The 25,182-nt window shown below is 47.2% G+C and overlaps 1 protein-coding gene across 2 annotated transcripts in view; it reads right to left on the minus strand.

Annotated features, from left to right (window-relative positions):
• LPP (LIM domain containing preferred translocation partner in lipoma) overlaps positions 1 to 25,182 on the minus strand; it is a 429,725-nt gene that overhangs the window by 48,429 nt on the left and 356,114 nt on the right. For both annotated transcript variants that reach the window (XM_054983496.1, XM_054983497.1), the window contains 2 exons: positions 18,946 to 19,069; positions 3,968 to 4,137 (listed from right to left, as the gene is read on the minus strand). In XM_054983496.1, coding sequence (XP_054839471.1) covers positions 3,968 to 4,137; positions 18,946 to 19,069 — 294 coding nt within the window. The remainder of the gene's footprint in view (positions 1 to 3,967; positions 4,138 to 18,945; positions 19,070 to 25,182) is intronic.

Here is a 25,182-nt window from a genome sequence, read left to right on the forward strand (position 1 = left end):
ACACAATTGCTGTCAAAAACGGTGAAGTGGGTTGTATTATTTTTTGTAGTACATTGTTCCCTCCTACTGTGTAACCTAAAGCTGTTCAAGAAATAAAGTGCTTTTGCCAGGAATTGTGTTTTTGTGATTCTCTGATGTTAAGTGAGTTGTGTTATTTTTGCGTAAGATAGTGCTGCCATGCCCTTTGGTGTTCCCCCCTGCTGTGTAACCTAAAGCTGTTCAAGAAATAAAGTGTTTTTGACAGGAATTGTGCTTTGTGATTCTCTGATGTTAAGTGAGTTGTGTTATTTTTGTGTAAGATAGTGCTGCCATGCCCTTTGGTGTTCCCCCCTGCTGTGTAACCTAAAGCTGTTCAAGAAATAAAGTGTTTTTGACAGGAATCATGCTTTGTGATTCTCTGATGTTAAGTGAGTTGTGTTATTTTTCTGTGTGGGGGACTGCTGGTGTAATGTGTCATAATGCTTTGCCTACTTGTACTTTGGAAGGGAGAAAAAAAAATTTAAAACATTATTTTGTGTTGTTCTTGTTTTATTCTTTGTTGTGCAGTTGGTTCCCATCATAGGGAACAATGGGGCTGGCTGGCCAGCCATCTCTGTAGGTGGTGGGGGAATTTGAGGGAGGGTGTCTGTGGTTCAGGTGCTCTTTCACAGGGACCAGCTGGCACTCAGAAGTGTGCCCACCATTGTGGCACCCCTGGGCTGTGCAGAATTGCCCAGGGAAAGAGAGTTTAGAAGTTCCCAGCATAGGGAACAAAGGGAGAGGGCTGGCCTTTGCCAGCCTGTTCCTGGGGTTATGGGTGTGGGGCAGGTGGGGGTGGATTTGGGTCTGTGAGGGGCTAATGTGGGGATTTGGGTCTGTGTGTGGCAGCTGGGGGGGAATTGGGTTTGTGTGGGGCTGTAAGGGGTGGACTTTAGGGGCTGAGAGGACCTACTTGGGGAGGCCATGAAATGCCCCGCCCCAAGTGGGAGCAGTCTGAGCCTTGGTGGGGGGTGGGAGGAAGGGTGGGAGAAGGGCCCCAGAGGGCTGGGGGGCATTTTGCATGCAAAATGCCACCCCTGGCAAGACAAGCCTTCCCCAGCTGTCAGTGGTAGAGAAAAGAGCACCTACTTGGGGAGGCCATGAAATGGCCCCCCAAGTGGGAGCAGGCTGAGCCTTGGTGGGGGGTGGGAGGAGGGGTGGGAGAAGGGCCCCTGAGGGTGAGGGGGCATTTTGCATGCAAAATGCCACCCCTGGCAAAGGAAGCCTGCCTCTTCATTTTTTCCCCATAGGAAATAATGAAGAAGATGAGTAGCAGCATGCTAACAATATGCTGCTCCTTCGCTTTCTTATGGGAGGATGGGGGGACCTGCTTTGGGGGGCCATAACATGGCCCCCCAAAGTCCAATCTGTCTGAAACTTGGGTGGCTGTTAGAGAAGGGTTAGAGGAAGGTCCCCACCAATTTTGGGCTTATTCGGTGGGAAAATGCCTCCCCCAGACGTCCGGGAAGACGGAGGCATTTTCCCATTGAAAAGCCGAAAGAAAGCCGAAAGAATCCCGAAACGTTTCGGCTTTTTTCTTTCGGCTACCCGAAACGTTTCGGCATTCCCCGAAAGAAGCCGAAACACTTTTGTTTCGGCATTCTTTCGGCATTCTGAATGCCGAAACGCACATCCCTACTCATAAATATTCCTTCCCACCCCTGTGAAATCAATGTTTTCCAACAAGCCTTACTCTTCCTGCCCAGTATGTATCATCAGTGCAACAAGGTCAGCTTTGAAAAATTTGTGTTGTGCTGCTTTAAAAGCGAAAGGCAGAAGAAGCTGAGGCTGCGTGGTTTTGCCTTCAAGCAGGAGTTTGAAGCCTGTTTGAAGATTCTCAGTTTACTGCTACTGACAGCTGTACAAAAAGAAGGTTTTGATCTTCCGGCTCTGCGGGGCACATGGTTGGCCAGTGCCTGCAAAAGGAAATCTAACCAACAGAGCAAGGCACAGCACGGTCCTTTTGGCTTCGGAAAGGTCTATACGTAGGACATGTTCCCAGTCAATTACGCCCAGTCAGCAGCCCTGGACTCTGGTTTGGAATATAACCTCATTATAAACGCCTAGCCACCTAATAACCACCCTACTCATAGCTGCAAAGCGCGCAATAGCTACCTTTTGGAAATCTAAGTCTACACCCTCAACTGATAACTGGCACAAAAAAATCTGGGACCATTATATATCAGAAAAGTTATATGATAAAATCTACCATGCAGAAAATTTTCCAAGAACAACCAACTTTATTGAGAAATGGTTTCCTTTCTTTGAATACCTCGAAAATAATAGTTCCTTACCTGGTCTTAAACGCTTTCATACATATGCAAATATGTAAGTAATCTGTCAATTTAATATGTTAGAATTTACAAGTACTTTCTCCTTATATTTGTTCAGATATATGCTCAGATATAACCCTCTAACCTGCTTTAATATGCACTCAATTGTTACTTATTATGACATGTTATGTGTTTATTAATTTTGATGTAGGTATTTATTAATGGATTTTAGTATTAACTTCTTGTATGACTGCAAATTCATGATTGTATATAGTTTAATAGTTAATCGTTATAAAAAAAATAATTAAAAAAAGGAAAAAAATAAATGCCTAGGATTTTGAAACAGTTCATAAAAGAGACTGAAGTCCAATGGCACCTTAGGGCTCAACAAGATTTTCAAGGTATGTTTTTGAGGGACAATCTACGCAGATCGAGAGAGTAAGGGCATAAAGGGATGACCCTTTCTTACATGCTGGTCGCCGCTTTGGGGTCATGAAGGAATTTTCCTCCAGGCCAGATTGCCCGGGGATTCTGGAGGGTTTTTTTTGCCTTCCTCTGGGCACTGAGCATGGGTCACTGAAGGTGGGGGTGGGGGAGATAGCTGTGAATTTCCTGGGTTGTGCAGGAGGTTGGACTATATGACCTTTGGGCACATTCCAGCTCTCTGTTTCTAAAGCTCTCTGTATCTGAAGAAGGAAGCTTTGACTCTCAAAAGCTTCCAGCCTGAAAATCTTGTTAGTTTCTAAGGTGCCACTGGACTCCAATCCCGCTGTTCTACTGCAGATCAACATGGCTACGTACTGAAACTACGTTCATAAAAGCCATAATCACCAGAAAAATGGGAAAAGATGGCACGAACTGATGGGCCAGGCGTCGCTCCCACTTACTCTTACCTTCTGTTCCATTTTCAAGTCTGATTACAAGAATGTTTATGTTTTGCTCCGTGTGTGTGTGTGTGTGTAAAGATATTCTAAACTGTGGCAAAAAGGCTGTTCATGACTGTAACTAGTTAAGTTTGGGAGTCACAGGGCGAAGCTACAAGTGACGAATGACACTTGAACGGCAAGTGTATTTCTCCCTGTTCACTTGCGCTCCACTCAATCCACTTGCTGTTCAAGTGTCATTCGTCACTTGTAGCTTGGCCCACAGGGACTTTGCTGTTGATTATGGCTTTTATGAACGTAGTTTCAGTACATAGCCATGTTGATCTGCAGTAGAACAGCGGGATTGGAGTCCAGTGGCACCTTAGAAACTAACAAGATTTTCAGGCTGGAAGCTTTTGAGAGTCAAAGCTTCCTTCTTCAGATACAGAGAGCTTTAGAAACAGAGAGCTGGAATGTGCCTGTAACTAGTTAAGTTTGGGAGTCACAGGACGAAGCTACAAGTGACGAATGACACTTGAACGGCAAGTGTATTTCTCCCTGTTCACTTGCGCTCCACTCAATCCACTTGCTGTTCAAGTGTCATTCGTCACTTGTAGCTTGGCCCACAGGGACTTTGCTGTTGATGGGTTAAGTGAACTTTTAAGTTTTGTTTCACAAATGAGAGCATGAGACGTACAAGCAACAGGGGGTCTGGTGCAGGGATTATCAAGGCGGAACCAAAAAACTGTGTAGAAGGACCCCATCCAAGGGGGCGCCAGCCCAGCTCTCCCATCTCACCGCCAGGCCACTTACGATGTAGCAGGGCTCGCAGTAGGCTTTCTTCTCCACCGCGTAGAAGGGCTGGCCCCGAAGCTTGTTGCCGCAGGTCATGCAGGTGAAACACTCCACATGGAACACCTGGTCCATCGCCGTGCAGCCGGTTCCTTCCCCCACGACATTCTCGCCACAACGTGCACACCGACCTGGACAAGGCCAAGAGAACGAGGGGAGTGAGAAGGAACTTTGAACAGCCAGCTCCAGGCCACTTAGAGGGGTCTGGCTGTCCGCACCATTTCTTGCACAGGTTTCCCAACCGTCATAAATCTTATGGCATCAGAACGGAGGCCTCATTTAATCCAACGTAATACAGCAACACTAACGTGATAAAGTGGGAAGGGCATGGAAAGACACCCCCCCCTCACTCAAAAAGTTTCTGATGGGGGGGCTTTTGAGAACCAGTTTAGCGTAGTGGTTAAGAGCAGCAGGACTCTAATCTGGAGAACCAGGTTTGATTCCCCACTCCTCCGCTTGAAGCCAGCTGGGTGACCTTTGGTTAGTCACTTAAGAACAGCAGGACTCTTATCTGGAGAGCCAGGTTTGATTCCCCACTCCTCCGCTTGAAGCCAGCTGGGTGACCTTGGGTCAGCCACAGCTCTCTCAGAGCTCTCTCAGCCCCACCCACCTCACAGGGTGATTGTTGTGAGGATAATAATAGCACACTTTGTAAACCACTCTGAGTGGGCATTAAGTTGTTCTGAAAGGCAGTATATAAATCAAATGTTATTATTATTATTATTATTATTATTTGAATTTAAGAATTTAGTTGTGTCAGTCATACATGTTCACATATTCACAACCTGCTTAGAAGTTTTGCATTTCTGCAATAGTGTCCTGATGTCACTATCACACCCTATAGAGTAGTGGTTAAGTGGTTGGGCTGTGAATCGCCACTCTGCTGGTTTGAATACCACTCCTGCCGTGAGCCCTGCAGGTGGCCTTGGGCAGCCTGCTCCTCTCAGTCCCAGCTCCTCAGGTGTATTGTGAAGGTAATAATACACTTTGAGATCTGCTACAGCATAGTGGTTGAGTTGCAAACCAGCACTCTACTGGTTCAAACTTCACTACTGCCATGAAGCCACTCCTTTCAGCCCCAGCTCCCCAGCTGCATTGTGGGGATAATAATAGCACTGAATTTGTTCACCACTCTGAATGGGGCACTAATCTGTTGAGAACAGCTGTATATAAGCACAGTTATTATTACCAGCGATCTGCTTTAGCATAGTGGTTGAGCTGCAAGTCAGCCCTCTGGTGGCTTGAATCCCATTACTGCCACGAGCTCATCAGGTGGCCTTGGGTAAGTGGTTGGGCTGCGGATCAGCACTCTGCTGGTTTGACTCCCACTTCTGCCATGAGCTTAGCAGGTGGCCTTGAGGAAGCCCCTCCTCTCAGCCCCAACTCCCCAGCTGTATTGTGGGGATAATAACAATGACTTTGCTCTTCCCTCTGAGTGGGGCACTCATCTGCCCAGAAGAGCAGTATATAAGCTCAATTATTAGTATTATTATTTTCTTCCTCTCAAAATTGCTTGCAGCCCACACAGCCTGTGGACAACCTTGGGAATTTAAAGCATGAACGCACGTCGTGGTATCAGAGTGCCCTCCCAACCCACTTGGTGCTTTCTGTGTTAATGTTCCTTGAAAATGTGGTGATGTATATGTATAATTAGAATATGTATATTTAGAATGCATATCAAGTTTTGTGAACGGAAGTTGTCATGCAGGAGTCTCATGGGTTAGAAAAGAACTGGTTTGTGTGATTGATTAAAGGAGCAGCCCTAACCCCCAGTTTGGGCAGAATGCTTTTAGGATCCTGGGGAAGGAGGCCATTGAGGGAAAGAGAGTCCAGGTACTAGTTAGGAGTGAGCTGTGTTAGTCTGTAGTTGGAAAATAGTAAAGAGTCCAGTAGCACCTTTAAGACTAACCAACTTTATTGTAGCATCAGCTTTCGAGAACCACTGCTCTCTTCGTATGCATGCATCTGACGAAGAGAGCTGTAGTTCTCAAAAGCTTATGCTACAAAAAAGCTGGTTAGTCTTAAAAGTTGAGAAGAGTCCAGTAGCACCTTTAAGACTAACCAGCTTCACTGTAGCATAAGCTTTCGAGAACCACAGTTCTCTTCGTCCAATGTGCATCTTCGTCAGATGCGCATCTGACGAAGAGAGCAGTGGTTCTTGAAAGCTTATGCTACAGTAAAGTTGGTTAGTCTTAAAGGTGCTACTGGACTCTTTTCGATGTTGCTACTACAGACTAACACAGCTAACTCCTCTGAGTCTTAAAAGTGCTACTGGACTCTTTACTATTTTGGTTAGGACTGAAGAGCATAGATTTATGAAATCTAGGGAGTTAGGGAGAGAAGGATTTTTCTGCTAAAAGACAGTACTTGACAGAGACGGTTGACAGTTTAACAGTTTATTAATGGTTAACAGTTTATTAGAGTACTGAAATATGATACAACAAGAAGTAGGTATGCAGAAGTGATTATGTTAACTTCTGAATCAATCCACTTGCTACGATATTAATAACGACATAAGCTTGAATATTCCATGTGTTTTGTCTTCCAACATCTACTTTAATTGGGAGTTGCTCTCCAAGGCATCAGATTGAGGAGGGTCTTACGTAATGACTACTCGCTGTGTTTCCCTAACAGGACGTCCCAGAGACTGAACTTGGGGTCTTCTAAATGAAAAGTAGGCTCTCTGCCACAGAGCTTCTCAAAGGACTCTGGTTGCTCATGGGTGGAGAGCCAACCTTGGACAAGAAAGACCTGGGGCTGATCCAGCCAAAGAGCTGTTATGTCCCTCTGTTCCATTCGGATACTGCGCAGTGGTGCACGACACTTACTTCATGCTCTACCTGTTTCATACGGACAAGGGTGTCGAGTTCCCAAGACAAAAGTCAGATGGAGCCAGCCACCAGAGTTGATAGAAGGCTGTGTTTTACCAAGTTGCATTCTCACTCTCGCTATTTTCTAACCCCCTCCTTCTCATCTTCCTCCAGCTGCAATCTAGACTGCCAGCTCTTCCAGAAACGGACCTGCTTGTAATCTTCAAAGCACGGTGCAGCGAGTCAAGGCCCGTTTTTGCATATGGATTTAGGATTCTTCAAAAAAGCGCACACACACACACACAAACACACAGGTAATGGGAAACAACTTGGCTTGAAACAGGTAACAGGCCAGCACTCTTTCTGCATTAGAGATAGAGTGCTTTAGCAGCCTGAAGGAGGGGCATCAAAGAAGTGAGACAATCTTCAAGCAAAGGCAACTGGGACTTGGCAAAGGGGATCCCGCCAGACAGCGGCCACTTATACTGCCTCCCTAGGAGGGTTTCCAAAAAGCTCCCACTCCTGTCATATACCAACATGCTCCTGAAGCCTAAGGGCTAGGCTGGAGTTGGCTCTGTGAATGAAGGTATGTTCCCAAATATGTACCTCCCTGTATGTACCCTGGAGAGTGCTTAGATCAGTGAATAAACATCTACTGGTAGTCCCTGGGCCCAGGGAGGCTCAGCTGGCCTTGACCAGGGCCAGGGCCTTTTCAGTCCTGGCCCCAACCTGGTGGAAATCTCTGTTGGAGGACATCTGGGCCCGCCCTGTAAGACAGAGATGTTCCACAAGGCATATGGCTGAAGCCAGTATTAGGTTTTCTAGAAATGCTTCCCTTCCCGTCTCCCGCCAGGGGCGCTGTATAACCATCTTCCCCCCTTACATGCGAAGTCAAAGTGATACCAACTTGCACCCCTCCCCCACTCTTGCTTATATTATGGTTGGGAAAAGTGGAGGGGGCTGCCATCTGAGACTCTGAATGTATTTGTATTGTTGGTTCTGGTTTTAATGTATTTAATAGCTTTTATTTTTGCATGATTTATATTGCAGTAACCCGCCCTGAGTCCGCTTGCGGGGAGGGTGGGCTAAAAAGCGAATGAATGAATGAATGAATAAATAAATAAATAAACAGAGTCACCAGAGCACTCCAGCTCTTGACTGCCATGAGAAGAGAGTCCAGTAGCACTCTGAAGACTAACCAACTTTATTGTAGCATCAGCTTTCGAGGACGACAGCTCTCTTCGTCAGATGCTTGTCATGCTATTTTGCAACTGCAGACTAACATGGTTAACTCCTCTGGATCTATGACTGCCCTGAGGCATCCTGGAGAAGGTTGCGTGCCTCCCGTCGCCTCCCCGACCCTCCGCCGTTGCCGCAAAGTGATGCATGATGAAGAGCTCAAGAGAGAGAACACACCGTCTTTGCAGATTGTGCCGCAACGTCTTCCTTATGTAAATACTTTGGAATGAAATATCCACCCAAGAGCTCCCGCAGGTGCCATCAATAACCACGGCTCCCGCTACACCCCTCCTCTCCTCCAGTTGCTATTTTTTCTAATAGTCTCCGCGTCAGGAGTCCCTCCGATAAGTGTGCTTTAGAGATTCATGACACATTCGGCTTTTGGACGGTTTGGGAGCCGACTGGCAGGGAATGCGGAAAAATCATTATTTCTAATGAAAAAATATTGATGACAAAACAACATTTCTAGGACAGCGCCGAACGTTAAGTCAACAGCCGGACAAGATTTCCATCCTCAGCCCTTGTCTCGCTCTCAGACGCACATGCGTCCTTTCCAGTTATGGATTTCCTATCCGGGCCAGACTGATCAGAGTTCGAAGAGTCGCCTTTTAATACTTTTCTATTCAGGCAGTCCTTTGACAGCCAGGGACACGAATATCTGGGATGAAGAAGTCTGAAAAAAAAGCACCTGGCTTTCCCCTTTCTTTTACGCGTCGAGGCTCATTTCACTTGAAAGTATGCCCTCCCACGAGAGTGGCAACAATTCTCAGCTCTTGGTGCATAGAAGTATGACTCAGCGAGGTGCAAAGCCCCACGCTTATCGACATGGAAGGCCACATTGAGAAACACAGCTATGCATCCAAGGGCGTTTGCTGTGACTGTTTCTCTGGCTAATACAGATTTTAGCTAATAGAGATAATTAGATATAAGGGACAGTGACCCAGAGCAGTCACTCCCACCTCCCTTCTCAAAGCAACGGGATTGGTAACTTTGGCAAGCTCACCTGAACAAATCCAATCATTTCATGGTTTAGGAAAACAGGCACTTGATGTCCAGGGTCGGCAAGAGATGCAGATGCCACAGAGGGCTCTACTGAACAACCCGTTCGCTGTCTTTTGCTTTCGCTGCCTGGATTTACAACCACTGCATCTTTTTTTTTTTATGGTGTCGTCTTCCTCTTCCTGGGAATATCATCCCAAGCCAATGGGGAGTTCACGTAATGAACATATGGATATTCTGACAACCCAGTTAAAGGACATGATGATCATAGAATTATAGAATCATAGGGTTGGAAGGGACGTCCAGGGTCATCTAGTCCAACCCCCTGCAAAATGCAGGAAATTCACAATTACCCCCCCCCCCCGTGAACCCTGCTCCATGTCCAGAAGATGACAAAACACCATCAGGATTGCTGGCCAAACTGGCCTGGGGAAAATTGCTTCCAAAATGGCGATCAGCATTACCCTGGGCATGTAAGAAGGGGCCACGAGAACTAAGCACTGATGCAGCCCTTCCTGCCCTCCCTCTCATGCTCTGCCCAGGTTCACAGAATCAGCATTGCTGTCAGGTGGCCATCTAGCCTCTGCTTAAAAACTGCCAAAGAAGGAGAGCCCACCACCTCCCGAGGAAGTCTGTACCACTGAGGGACCGCTCTAACTGTCAGGAAGTTCTTCCTAATGTTTAGCCAAAAACTCTTTTGATTTAATTTCAACCTGTTGGTTCTGGTCCGACCTTCTGGGGCAGCGGAAAACAGCTCCATGCCATCCTCTATATGACAGCCCCTCGGTTACTTAAAGATGGTGATCATATCACCTCTCAGTTGTCTCCTCTCCAGGCTAAACATACTGAGCTCCTTCAAGGTTTCCTCACAGGACTTGGTCTCCAGACTCTTCACCATCTTCCTTGCCCTCCTCTGCACACGTTCTAGCTTGTGTATATCCTTCTGAAAACGAGGTGCCCCAAACTGAACACAATACTCTAGGTGAGGTCTAAGCGGAGCAGAGTCAAGCAATACCATCACTTTGTGTGATCTGCAGTGGTACAAGTCAAATGCTCCTTCAAGGACCCCAATCCGTGGGTTGGCACAGTCACCAGTGGATTCCATGGAGGGAAAGAAACTGCCGAAGAACTGCCAAAGGCACGTGTTGGGGAGCTTTACTGTGGCCGAGAGTTATGCAGAAGTTGCTCCCTTTTACAGCTCAGATGTCATGGATCACAAATGACATGAAATGGGGTAGGTGACCTTATCCCTACTTCTCTCAAACAAACCAGCTTGAAGGCAGATTAAATTTTATCTCTCTGCCGCTGCAAATGGGGGTCAGTCATAGGATCATATAATCAAGCTTGAATTCTCCCTAGAAGCTAAAATGACAAAACTGAGGCTATCGTACTTTGGTCACATCATGAGGAGACAAGATTCTCTGGAAAAGTCAACAATGCTAGGAAAAGTGGAAGGCAGCAGGAAAAGAGGAAGGCCTGAAACGAGATGGCTTGACTCAATCAAAGAAGCCACGTCCTCCAGTTTGCAGGAACTGAGCAGGTCTGTTAATGGTAGGACGTTTTGGAGGTCTTTCATTCAGAGGGTCACCATAAGTTGGAGACAACTTGATGGCACATAATACACACACAGAGAATCAAGAGTTGGAAGGGGCCTTACAGACCATCTAGTCCAAACCCTGCTCAATGTAGGAACAGCCTGTATCCGTCCAGCCAGTCCCAGTCCTGGGAACGACTTCTCTCCCTCCATGGAATCCACTGGCCACTGTGCCAACCCACGGATTGGGGTCCTCGAAGCAGCATTTGACTTGTACCCCTGCAGAACACTTGGGTAGGCTCAGAAGGTTGCGTTCCCCTCCGCACATTTCCTGTACACAGAAAGTGCTGGCTTATCATGAGGGCCAAATGAGGAATCTTTGCCCTGACAAACCATTTCTTGCATGCCAAGTCCTCTCCCCGCCGGTGGAGAGAGCCTTCAGTCTTACGAGCCCCCGTCTCGACTGTCCTCTGTGTCGGGACGGGAAGGATCAACAGCACTTGCAGATTTTCTTTCAGACAAAGCAGGTTTGCCTATGATTCATCTCTGAATATTTTAACTGGAGCAATTTTTCCTTTGAGCAAACAAGCACTTGAGCCGAGCATGCAACAAATGAGAAGTACATCAGATTGCGAGCGTCTTTTGGCGGCTCACCCCCCCCCCCCCCCGTGATGGCTTTCACATCACTCATCCTCAGTTCCCTGTGCCATTTCAAAATTAGCCCACAACAAGGCATCCTCTCCTTCCAAAACAAAAGCGCTACGGACAACAAAAGAAAACTCCCCTCTCTCCTTCCCACGTCTCAAAGCTGGATCTACGGCTGAAAAGCAATAATTTGCTAGGCTGACATACCGGTTTTCATAATAACCATGTATTATCTAGAATTTAGACAGTAGCTACATTAGATTAATATCCCCTAGTGTTTGTCAAGTTGGATACTAAGAATTGTGCCATACAGAAAAACAACAGTTTTGCAGATAAATTGCATATCTGTATATGGACAGTGCAGTGTAGTGGTTAGACGAGGGTCTGAGAATCACAGGTTCGAATCTCTACTCCTTGCTGAGGGACTTTGGGCTGGTCGCACACTCTTAGCCTAAGCTACCCCTCAAGGTTGTTGTGAGGATAAAACGGAGAAGAGAAGAATGCTGTAAGCCACTTTGGGTCCCCATTGGGGAAAAAGTGGAGTATAAATGAAGTAAATCAATAAATTTCTCTATGGATACGTGTGGAAGGAAAGGAATAAAACAGAAGGGCTGATGGCAATTAAAGCCTGTTCTCCTCTAGAGTAACTCAGGCAAGGCACCCCATTCTGGACCGTTTGGTCACCTGCAGGAAGTATTTGACTTGGTCCATCTTGGTTCTCCATCTTACTGGCTTGTAATAGGAAAGGGCTGCTGTTCTCCTTTCGGGGGTGGGAGTTCTCCCACTCCCACCCTCTGCCCCCCCACCAGTCATGTGGCCAGTGGGGGTGGGGGGAGGAAAGCAATGGACCAGGTTGTCTGGGCGTGCTCCCGGGGACGCGCCACGATGTCAGTTCCAGGAGTAACATTACTGTGCTACCCTGGAAGCTCTCCCGTGATTAGCACCGGGCCAGGTTGGTTCCCAAATGGGCCAAATCAGGTCCATTGGGGGCCCAATCAGCCTGCTGCAAAGCATGCACACTTCTGGGCCTGCACAACGATGTCAGTTCCCAGAAGTGACGTCATTGTGCAGGCCTGGGCATGCGTGCACGCTTAAACAGGTGAGTGCTGCCCACTCCCCACCAGAAGGGTAAGGGGACCTGGCAAACCTAGTCCATCATTGACTAAGGCACTTTCTTTCATGGTGTGTTAGAAAGAGATGCTAAAGTCAACTGTTTAAGGGGACATTTGAGGGTAGATAATTGATGTGGAGAATGGTGCTCTCCTATTACTGTTGCTCGTATTTTACCGTTTCTGTAATTGGAACTGTGGCTCTAATTCATCTTCTTTTAAGGTGCTCTAAGCCTTTTTTAAAAAGGAGAAAAGTAGTTTAATTGCGTGTGTGTTTTGTGCTGTCAGGTCGTCTCTGCTCTACTGCCCATGGTAAGGGAGTGGTAATACAGCTATGAGCTACAAAAGCCACATCTCTCTAGGGGCCAATAAAGTCCCACTTTGTTCTCTGGAGATGCTGACCCCCGTCTGGCCCCACCCCAGCTTTCCCACTAGCTTGCCTGGTTTCTTCCAGGTGTGTCTTCTTGCCTGGTGGCTCCCTTATGCAGATAGGATTCTTCTCTCATTACAGATGCTAATTTTTGGCATTCCCTCCCCCTCTCTAATAAAGCTAATTACATTTCACATCCTACCTCCACATCCTAGCTTATTTCCTTACAACTTCCCTCCCACCTTCTGACTGAGATATAAAGAGACTCAGATCTCCATTCCTACTCCTATCTGGCACGTTTTAGGCAGGCAGCCCTGTTGGTCTGCAGGAGAACAGCAGGATTCGAGTCCAGGGGCACCTGAGAGACCAGCCAGACTGGCACGGTATGAGCTTTCGAAAATCAGAGCTCCCTTCTTTAGATACAGGGAGCAGCGGATAAATCCATAGCCTCCCTGTGCAGGGAGGGCGGAATAAAAATCAAAAGTAATAAAATAAATAAAATAAATAAACAATGTCAGATTTATGTCCATTTATCTGTCAAAGGGAGCCTCAGGATAAGGCCGATCACTACTTGGAGTCAGGAGGCAATTTTCTCCAGGCTAGTTTGGCCAGGGATCCTGGAAGAGTTTTGCCATCTTCTGGGCATGGAGCAGGGGGCACTGTGTATGTAGGGGGGTATTTGTGAATTTCCTGCATTGTGCAGGGGGTTGGACTAGATGACCCCAGAGGTTCCTTCCAACCCTATGATTCTATGAATAAACGACCATGAATTAACCTGAGTAAGTTAAGCGGGTAGCCACGTGAGTCGGCAGTAGAACAGCAGGGTTTTCATCCAGTGGTACCTCAAAGACCAACAAAGATTTTTATCTTCAGTCTGAAGATTTTGTTTTTCAGCTCTGACTCTCGAAAGCTTACACTCTGGAAATCTTGTTCTCTAAGTTTCCACTGGATGAAAATCAACCTGAAAAAGATGTCATTAATATAACAGGTTCGGAAAGTTAGCTGCTGCAACGCCCCTTCCTTGACTGGCACGCAAAATATTTTCCTAGCAGCAGCCCCTTCTAGAGCAGAACAAACCTTTGGAAATCTGGCAATCGGACTTCCTGCTTTGATTTTGCCCCTCAATTCCCTGGCCATTTGCTCACCTCCAGCCCCCCCCGCCCCCCCCCCCCCGCCCCCCATTGCCTTTTGCTGACAATTCTGCGTGTTTCTGCAATTTCCCTTTCCAGTGTTGACTGGCGTGGACTCTAGTTCCCGGGATTGCGAGTGCATTGCTGCTAATTCCCATCAAGCAAAGTGGAGTAGACAAGGGCTGGCGGAGGCAAAGTTACACGGGATGTGTCCTTGTTCTGAACTCATCCACCAAGCCTCCGGGGGTGGCAGAACTGCGCGCGTGCACGTGTGCGGGTGTTTCTTGCAAAGTTTGGAGTTAACCGTGTGGGAGGGAATGGGATTATCTCACGGTGGCAGGGACTATTTGCTGGCCAGCGTTAAAGTCATGTTTGGGTAAAGAGGGGTTGCCTGCATGAAGGCAACAGGTCAGAAGAGAACAGGAAGTAGTATATGGGGCCCATTGCTAGGTTTGCTGCCAAGTTGCTCATCAGGTGAACATACCTTGCTGAAACTCCCATGATGGTGAGGTCTTGTTTGCCCTTCCCTGAAAAACTCACTCTCAGGTGCAGTCCTGTGCCAGCCAGCTTTGCACCCGGGCAGCGTCTGCTTAATCACTGCGGCATCTTGGAGCTGCTTTTGCCAAGGCCAAGATCTAAGTCATCTCATTTACCGGATATCTTTCTTCATGTCCATGGCTCTTCTGGGCATTAAACTGACCGACCTGGGAGAAGTAGGACTGATTGCTCTCAGTCCCCTCTTTGGAGAAACGTAGTCTGAGGCGTCCTTTAAATAAGTGACATGGCTAGACTGCAGGACGTGCTTTTGTACACATGCAGTCAACGGCGTTTAGGATTCTAGAGCTGCAAGGGATGCTAAGGGTCATCTAATCCAACCTCTGCGCAACACAGGAAATGCACAGCTATCTCCACCCATTGCCTCCCTCAGTGACCCCTGCTCTATGCCCAGAGAAAGGCAAAACACCTCCAGGATCCCCGGCCAACCTGGCCTGGAGGAAAATCCCTTTCTGATCCCAAAGTGGCCATCGGTATTACCCTGGGCGAATAGGAAATGACCACAAGAGCCGAGCACCGGCTCCTCCCTTCCTGCCCCCCCTCTCCTGATCTGCATACGTTCCTATTGAGCCATAGAATCATCTCTGCTGTCAGGTGACCAACCAGATTCTTCTTAAAATCCTCCAAAGAAGGAGAGCCCACCACCTCTCGAGGAACCACTCTGTCAGGAAGTCCTTCCTAATGTTTAGCTCGCACAGCCCGGAGCTACATAGCCCGCTTGCTCAGCCCCCGCAGAGTGATGCCAGGCTGCGCAGCTTCGGGCGGGGGCCAGGCGAACGAGGGGAGGGAGATGCAGTGATGTTCTGGGCACCTTTCCTCCCACTTTCCCAGTGCAACCTGGCATCACTCTGTGGGGGCCAGGCTGGGCGAGGGGGAGGAAGATGAAGCAATGCTCCGTGCGAGTGGGGGAAGGGGAAATGCAGCGATGTACCTGGAGACCGGGAGGAAAGGCGCCCCACGCCTGCACTTCCCTCCCTGCCACTCTGTAAATGTTAAATTTTAAGCTGCAAGGATGCCTACATTTCCTGACAAACCTCTAGGTAAGGAAACACGAGTTGAACTCTAGTATCTCGTCACGTCTTTTTCGGCTCTTAGAATGCACATGAGAGTGTCCAAGTTTGATAATGCCTTTCATTGTGTGTGTGTGTGTCAAGTCACAACTGACTGATGGCGACCCCATCAAGAGGCTTTCAAGGCAAGTGAGAAGCAGAGGTGGTTTGCCGTTGCCTTCCTCTGCAGAATCTTCCTTGGTGATTTCCCATCCAAGTTCTGACCCTGCTTAGCTTCCGAGATCTGTTGAGACTGGACTATATCATGCCGTTCCACCACTCATGCCTCTTGATAAAATCTCCCAATTTATTCAGCAAAGCTAGCCAATGAGGAGGGAGGAGACAAACTCTCCCTAATGTGCAGAGAGATTTTGATGTGTGGGGTACTTTCAAGTAAGCAATAGTCATTGTGTGTATTGCTGAGGAGGTAGGCTTGTGCAGGACCGAACCACATGCATGTCTGACCCCCTTCCCTTGAGAACCCAAATAAATATTTCAATTGCTGTGGAAACGCATAGTACACGTGTCCTTCCTTCGTTCATGCATTTGTCTTGGGGACATCTAGCCCTATCAGGATTCCTGGACAGGGGTACAGATGTGTATGGCATCTGAATGTAATGTTTTTCCTGTAGGGAATGCCGGCAACTCTGGTTTGTATTTTCCTGTTGCAACTGTACCATGCAAATCTACCCTAAAGATGCATTCCTTAGTTCGTGATTACCTTCCTTCCATTTCACAGACAAAATATATTGCTCTGATCGTTGAGGGCGGGGCACAGAGACAAAAACCCGGCAGCTGTGTGAAAGCAAAGCCCCGGAACCAGGAAGCGTGCCGTTCCAGCAAAGCTAGTTAATGAACCCCGGTCAAGCAACCTTTCCTGAGCCAGCTTGGCTCTGCAAATGTAATTATTTGGACAAAATCATTTTCATGACTTAATACAATGCCTCGAAGCTTTCCAGCAAGGTTAATTAGATGCCTCCGTTCAAAACCTATCTGCTCTCAACTGACTTTTAATATGCCGTGATGCAGCTTTCTCAATTTGACCTAATGATATGATTAGAGCGCGGCTATCTGCCCTGCCGTGATTACCACGGCACTGAATCCCCCTGGCAGCAAATGTTTAATGGCAATCAGACTCAATGTCCTGTGCCCATTTCCCCTCCGTTTCCTGGCTGATCACAGGAATTGGTGACTTGTCTGGTCTGCAGTCTTGCTCAGAACAAAACCGTTGCAGATACATGAATCAGCGTACTGCCTGGAATGGTGAGCTACCAAAGGTATTTTTTTTTTGTTCTTTTGGGATCCAGCTGCAATGCTAAGTATGGAGGGGAGACGGCCAGAAAAATTACCTGTAATCACTGGGAAGTGAACAGGCTTTAGGATCCAAGAGAAATAATCTGGAAAAGGAAGTGCAGGAGAAGCCCTGCGGGAGAGCAGTTCCTACGTGGAGACACCGATGCCAAGACAGGGGGACCACTGTCATGTCTGAGCCCCATCCATGCCAATGCTAATACTGAACCATTGTTTCATTCTGTATTGTTGCTATGAACCATTGCTAATGCTGTACCTTAATGTCATTTTGCAAATGCCATAACCCTCACTTTTGTTTCACAGGCATCCTGAGAACGCAGATGGCTTATCTCCTTCCTCCCATCTTCCCCTTTGAAGCTCCCAGGAGTGACCTTGCACTGTCTGAAATGTTGCAGTTTAATATTATGCCTTTTGTCCTGTCTAGGCTGATGTATAAACCCCGGGAGAAGTTCCCAGAACGTTTCCCGCATAAACCTGTGGTTTTGTTGGGAGCGGGGAGTGATTGGGTATTTAGAGATGTACTTTCCTCAAGTTCTTATTCCTGCCAAGGAACATGTACTGCTTAGATGCTTTCTTGCTTCTGAGTAATCCTATGAACGTATATAAGGAAATGATTTGATTTCTGAATAAAACCATTTAACCAAGGGCTTGGACTTCTTGTTGCAACGGTACAGGGATCTGCCTGCCCCATCCTGTCACCCGTGGCCTGACAACCACCATGTTGAGGCCTTCTTGTGTGGTGGAGGCTGAGTGAGGAACAGCCCTGCCTGATGCCATCTCTGTTTCCTTCCAGGGCTATTCACCCTGCACCCACTGAACTGGCCCACCAACCAGGTGTCGGGGCAGTTCCAGGCATCTGAGCACTTCCGTTGCCCCCTCCCTGTGCTGCCATGGCTGGGTCCAAGGCAACCTCGAGGCTGCCCCACCAATCTGGCACCCGAGCAGCTTCTATGGAAGTGAACTGGCTCTGCTGGGAGTCAGGGTGAGGGCAGAGCAAATCCTTTATTTAGGTATTTACAGAATTTATACCCCTGTTCTTCTGCCCTCACCGGGGCCATCAAGGCGGCTAATAGATTAAAAACATGCATAATAAAATCATGTCCTAAAAACCATTAAAACCAAACAAAAACACATGCTTAAAGTAATTAAAATGAAGTTAAATACGCATAAAAACAACAAAGCAGAGCGTAGGAAGGGTCGTTGAGCATGCCACTTTCTTGATCAGAGGGCAGAATATGTTGGCAAGGATTGACAATTCATGTCAAAGGCTGCTTTGCATAAGGAATGTGTGAAGGAGGCGAAATGTTTTTTATAGTCATACTTGGCTAAATTAACTAATTAATTATTCAACTAAAAGCATATTTCAATCTTTTCTGAATTTTGCCGGCCCTTTTAATTCATGTAAACTACGTTCCTTTGGGCTTAGGGAGACACTGTATTATTCTTTCCTTCAAAACAGTTTAATTCTGGAGTTCACTGTCATCGTTGGAGGAAATGTCCACTGACTTTGATTGCTTTAAAAGGGGATTATCAGGAACAAAAGTTAAAGTAGAGCTTCCATATTCAGAAGCAGCGCGTCTCTGAATTCTAGATGCTGGGGACTTTCAAAAGGGGAGCGATTTCACCGTCCATGCCCTACTCAGAGGTTTACCCAGGGAATCTGTCTGCCTTTTGCTGTAAACGGAAGGTGGAACTAACTAGACCCTGACTCTGGCCCAGCATGGCTTCTCTTAATAACAACAACAACAAAAACAACAACTGCGCTTATATACCGCTCTTCTAGACAGATGAGTGCCTCACCCAGAGCAGTGAAAAAGTTAGTGTTATTATTATCCTCCAATACAGCTGGGGTTCTGGGGCTGAAAGGATCCCACTCCTGGGCCAGCTTGAGCTCAGTAGGTGGCCTTGGGTCACCTACTCATGGCAGGAGTGGGATTTGAACCAGTCGAGTGCTGATTCACAGCTGAATCACTTAACCACTATGCTACAGCAGCTCTTATATCCTTATTCAGGAAACTGCATCAAAACTGTACCAATGGATACTCACAGTAGTCCACTCGATGAACATTTTATAAATTTAACTAAACGATGCCCCCACCCCGTCCCGGCTTTTCATGATACATGAGCTATCTGTGGAACTCTCTGCCACCAGAGGACACAGCAGGATAAAGAATATCATTGTACTTACCAAAGTATTCATCCGAAGGCGGGTTCTCCATGTCGTACAGCATCTTCTTGGTCAGGTGCTCCAGCTCATCCTCTGGTCTGAATAAAGGAGCATTCGGTGGGGGATTGGGGCCAGCCTGTCCACCCTGGAGAAGAAAAGAACCTATGAAGTCCCCAAGCTGAGCATTGGAAAGCAGGACAGCGGACATGCGGTGCAGAGGCCAAGGCAAGCCCGGGCAATGGTCTAACCGTAGATCCACGTGTGGAAAAGGAGCCACCCCAGCATGCTAACTGATTGTGGACCTTTCCTGGGTGGAGGCGGGGCTGCTTACTCAAGAGGAATCCAAGCAGCAGCTCAGCGTCCCAAGACAGGGAGGCATAGCATTCCTACCTTCCTCCTTGCACACACGGCCAGAGACTTCCTAAAAGCAGAAGCCCAGAATAAGGACCAAAAAAATGACAGGCGTGCCAGAGACGAGCAGGATAAGAACGGAAGAGGAAACCTCAATTATCTTCCTCCTTTTTTATCATTGCAACAGCCCTGTGAGGTAGGTTAGGTTGAGAGAGAGAGAGGCAGACTAATTTGCCTCATATGATGGTAATTTTAAGTCTTGGGCCATTTCCAGACGGCTTACCTGGCTCTGGAACGTCGCGCCATGATGTGGGGAAAACGCGAAATATCGCGTTTTCTCACACGAGTTTTGCGCGACATCGCATGACGTCGCACAAAACTAGCACGAGAAAACGGGATATTTTGCATTTCCCCCACAACATGGCGCGACGTTCCAGAGCCAGGTAAGCCGTCTGGAAACGGCCTTGCAGACTCGGTTGAGACCTCGGAGTTATATTGGATCCAACACAGTTACTAGAGAAGCAAGTAAAGGCAACTGCAAAAAAGGCCACCTCACAACGTAGTCTAGGCTGGAAAAAAGACCCTCTCTCTAACTGAGCTAGCTGCCTGGATCTATACGCCGGTAATTCCAAGACTAGCCTACCACAACGTGACAAAGTATGGAAGCAGGCACAGATATGTTTCTCATCCATTTGGGGCACTACAGTTTGGTGTAGTGGTTAAGAGCGCGGGACTCTAATCTAGATTGCCGGGTTTGATTCCCCACTCCTCCACTTGAAGCCAGCTAGGTGACCTTGGGGCAGTCACTTTAGAACGGCAGGACTCTAATCTGGAGAACCGGGTTTGATTTCCCACTTCTCTACTTGAAGCCAGCTGGTTGACCTTGGGTCAGTCACTTAAGAACGGCAGGACTCTAATCTGGAGAGCCGGGTTTGATTCCCCACTCCTCCACTTGAAGCCAGCTGGGTGACCTTGGGTCAGTCACTTAAGAACGGCAGGACTCTAATCTGGAGAGCCAGGTTTGATTCCCCGCTCCTCCACTCGAAGCCAGCTGGGTGACCTTGGGTCAGTCACTTAAGAACGGCAGGACTCTAATCTGGAGAGCCAGGTTTGATTCCCCGCTCCTCCACTCGAAGCCAGCTGGGTGACCTTGGGTCAGTCACAGCTCTCAGAGTCTCTCAGCCCCACCCACCTCACAGGGTGTTTTGTTGTGGGGATAATAAAAGCATACTTTGTAAACCGCTCTGAGTGGGCATTAAGTTGTCCTGAAGGGCGGTATATAAATCAAATGTTGTTGTTGTTATTATTATTACTACATAGGTCTCTCTTCAAAGTCAAGTGGGATACTCCAGTTGGTGCAGAACACTGCAGCTTAATTCTCAGCAGGAGCTAAGTGGACCACGGATCTTATTCCCATTCTGCAGTCACTCTATTGGCCACCGAACAGTTACCACGTTCAATTCGAATTAGTGGCTATCACATACGAAGCCCTTCATGGCCTTGGTCCCTCATGTCTGCAGGACTGCCTGTCTCCCTATGCTCTGCCGTTGCAGCTTCGCTCATCGGAACAAGGCCTTCTGCAGGCGCCACCCTGTCAAGGGGCAAAACCCACAGCTGCCTGCACATATCTGCATTCCCTGTGGCAGCCCCTAACTTGTGGAGGAAGTATCCCATTATTCTCCTGGCTTTCCATAAACCTTGCAAATCTGAATTATTCAGGAGGCCCTTGTTACACAGGTAAGAGGAGGTATTGTAAGGAAATGGTTCAAAGAGATGCTTTGGTTAACGGGCACAGGCTGTGGACTATACTCTGTTCCGATGAAGTAGTAACAGGCCATGTCTAATTGCTTATGCTTTGTTAATTGCTTATGCTTTGCTTCAGCGTTGTTTCAGCTCTCTAGCAGATTTGGGGGTTGTTATTGCATGTTCGAGCCATTGATCGTATTGCCTCACATTGTGTAAATCCGCTTTGAGTCTCAGTGAGGAAAGTGGACTAAAAATAATGCAGATAAATAAATAAATCCAACAGAGATCGGCTAAGCCTCCAGTGAAAACTAGGAATGGATGGTTATGGAAATGAGTATAATGAAACATTTGTTTTAAAAAGGCCCAATAGCCAATATTCCCTATTGGGGCACTAATGTTTCTTCTCCTCTATCCCCTTGTTTATTTATTCGTGTTATTTATAGTCTGCCTTTCTCACTGAGACTCAAGGTGGATTACACAGTGGGAGTTAGTACAGTTAATATTAAACACTGGAGGTGGGCACGAACCCAACTACGAACCAAAGTTTGGCATGAACCGGGCTGTTTTTTGGTTCAGTTTGTCGGAGAGAATTTTTGACGAACCATGACGATTTTTAGGCCGGTTTGTTTGGTTCATTTTTTGGTTTGTCACTGGAGACAGCCTGGCGCTGATCAATCAGTTTCCTAGGCAACAGAGGGGGGAATGGGCTTTCTGCAGACCTTCTGCTGCCCTGGAAGTGACATATTCATGAACCAAATGAACTGGTTCGTCAACTGGGGCATTTTGTGGTTCGTGAAATGCAACTAACCACGAACCACAACGAACCACCATTTTCCCGGTTCATGCGTATCTCTATTAAAGTCATTTCATTAAACATGTAATAGCTATATACATGCACATTTGCAAAGATTTAAAAAACCAGGAGAAATCCAATACAAAGTTGAAGAAATGCTGAAACAAAGCATAAGTAGCAATTCTAAGATTGGCATATTAAACAGCATAGGATCACACTTATAGCAATAGTAGTGAAGTCCACGGTCCCTCAATATTTACAAAAAATAGTAGTAAAGTCTGTGCTCCCTCTTTATTCCTTTACTGATGGGTTTCTTGAGACCATTTCTTTACAGTACAGCCCTCCTATATGAGTAAAAAGCCTTCTTGAATAATTCAGTTTTGCATTGTTTGCAGAAGGCCAGGAAAGTGAGAGCTTTCCTAAGCTCCTCAGGTAGACCGTTCCATAAAATGGGGGCCACCACAGAGAATGCCTCGTTGTTCATTGTTCCCTCTAATCTGCTGTTCCTTCAGCACTACTTCTGTTAAAACCTGGTTGTCTTCTTACTTGGAAGAGATATCCTAACCAATCAGTGACCACACGGTAAACATGCCATGATGCTATGCAGCAAATCAGATCTGGCTACGTGACAATGGCACAAAGCCAACTCTCAGTCTGGACAACACCTTCTGCATTTGTGTTCTCTTTAGAGACCCCTGACCAAACTGCCTACAAGAGTGGAGTGGTGGTGGAAGAGAGGACCCTCAAGTCATAGCTGTCTTGTGGTGACCCCTGCTGGGGTTTTCATGGCAAGAGACTAACAGAGGTGGTTTGCTGTTGCCTGCCTATGCATGGGAGGTCTCTCATCCAATTACTAACTAAGGCTGACCCGGCTTAGCTTCTGAGATCTGTCGAGATCGGGCTCACCTGGGCTATCCAAGTCAGGGCACAAGAGACGGGACACGGCCACTTTTGTCAAAGAAGATAAAAGTTTCACAACAGCCTCCTCACAGCCGTTCTGCTCACCTGTACCGACAGGTGTGCAGACATCTTCAAAGAGGCTCATGGACCCCTTGCATAATAGTGATTTTATTCTGAGAGTGAAATATGAATTTCCTGGAGGCATTTGGCCTTCCTTGGCACCTATGTTCCTTGGCTTGGATGATGTTAAAACAAGAAGAAATGGACATGCCACAGCTCCTCTGGTCAGAGCCATGCTGTGTCTGATGGTGAATGATCTCCATACCTTAAGGGCAATTTAATAGTCAAACCATCCGATTTGCATGTTCCCCCCACCAAAGGCGTCAGCAATCTTTAAAGAGTGCCCAGCTAGAAACAAAATGGCACCAATCTCTCTTTATTGCGCATAATGTGGCTTTTTAGCACAGCTTGATCCAGCACTGTGAGAGAGGACTGGAGACAATTTATTTCTTTAGGTTTCATTGCAATTGCGGCATTCCTGCTCTGGGCAGGTTTCATCAATGACAAAAACAAGCTTTTGTATTGACACCAAAATTACGTTCTCCTTTTTTAAAAGAAGGTCCCAGAAGAAGATGGTTCAAATGTATCTCTTGCATTTACAGTCTCTCTGCACCAAGAGCTCATAACCTCTCTTGTTCCTGGGACATCTCTAGGTCTTTGGGGCAGATTGAATATCAACAGGGCTTTTTTTCTGGGAAAAGAGGTGGTGGAACTCAGTGGTGGAACTCAAGACTGCACAATGACGTCACATTGGGTCAGCTGGGACAAGGGGGGGGAGGTTTTTAAAGTTTAAATTGCCCTCAGTGAAAATGGTCACATGGCCGATGGCCCCACTCCCTTATCTCCAGGCAGAGGGGAGTTTAGATTGCCCTCCGCACTGCTTGGTGGCGTGGAGCGGAATCTAAACTCCCCTCTGTCTGGAGATCAGGGGGCGGGGCCACCGGCCATGTGACCATTTTAAAGAGGTGCCGGAACTCCGTTCCACCGTGTTCCCACTGAAAAAAAGCCCTGAATATCAACATGATTCCTTATCTTGGAGGAGTGGCAAGACGTGTGCCTTTCCGCAGCCCTCAGGTGGACAATCACAGGTTTCTCCTTTGCTTGTCCTCCCAATATTCAATCTGCCCCAAAGGAGGAGCTCAAAGTCCAGCTTCTGAATCCCTCTTTTAATTTTTGTACTCAGCAGCTGCCCCACCTCATTTGCAGGTTTCCAGAAAAAAAACTGTATTTTTGAGACCTTAAATAACTTCCACACAAACTCCGAGTCTGGCATAATGAAACAGATGCATAATCGTACACCCGCTTTGCATGCCTGAAGTCCCAGGTTCAAGCCCTGGTGTCTCCAGTTAAAACAGGGTCTCAGGAATTTTTTAAAAAAATACCCGTGGCTGGAACCCTGAAGAGTCATGGACAACTGAATGTGGAGGTTCTCCGTAGTTACCATGGCTGGTAGCTATTGATGGACCTCTTCTGCATACGAGGATCTTTATCTCTCTGTTTCCATTGCACTATTTTACAGAATTCAGAGTTGGTTACAGCAGCTAAAACAATCCATTGCCCCAGAAGGTCGGACCAGAACCAACAGGCTGAAACTAAACAAAAATCGGCTAAACATTAGAAAGAACTTCCTGACAGTTAGAGCAGTCCCTCAGTGGAACAGGCTTTCTCGGGAGGTGGTGGGCTCTCCTTCTTTGGAGGTTTTTAAGCAGAGGCTAGATGGCTACTTGACAGCAATGCTGATTCTGTGAACTTGGGCAGATCATGAGAGGGCAGGGCAGGAAGGGTTACATCAGTGCTTAGTTCTCGTGGCTCTTCTTATATGCCAAGGGAAATGCCGATCGCCTCTTTGGGGTCAGAGAGCAATTTCCCCCTAGTTTGGCTAGGGATCCTGATGGTGTTTTGCCATCTTCTGGGAATGGAGCAAGGATCACTCTGTGTGTGTGTGTGTGGGGGGGGTGTCGTTGTGAATTTCCTGCATTGTGCAGGGGGTTGGACTAGATGACCCTGGAGGTCCCTTCCAACCTTACGAATCTATGATTCTAAATGAAAACCAAACACTGAATTAAAACGAATCTCTGATTTCCACCCTTACTAATATTTAGGGGTTGTTTGAAAACATTGGCCTGAGAAGCCCAGTTGTGGGAAAGCAAGGGGCCAGGAAGTAAATTCTTTCTCCCCTTCTTAATTCCAGGTTTTCTGCGGTGTTCTCTTTATTTCCATTCCAAAGCCTGTCAGTAACAATTAGCCTTCACTTTAGCCACGGCTCACTGAAGGGGATGTCAGGTCTACCAGCACTCGGTTTTGGCCCACCCTTCAGAAAAAGCCGCTTGAGTGAGTGATAAACACCTTACAAAAATGATATTTGAGCGTTGGGCAGTAATGAATGCTCTATCACTCAGGCGGCACAA

The sequence above is a fragment of the Eublepharis macularius genome, chromosome 6 (genome assembly GCF_028583425.1).
Source record: "Eublepharis macularius isolate TG4126 chromosome 6, MPM_Emac_v1.0, whole genome shotgun sequence".
NCBI lineage: Eukaryota > Metazoa > Chordata > Lepidosauria > Squamata > Eublepharidae > Eublepharis > Eublepharis macularius.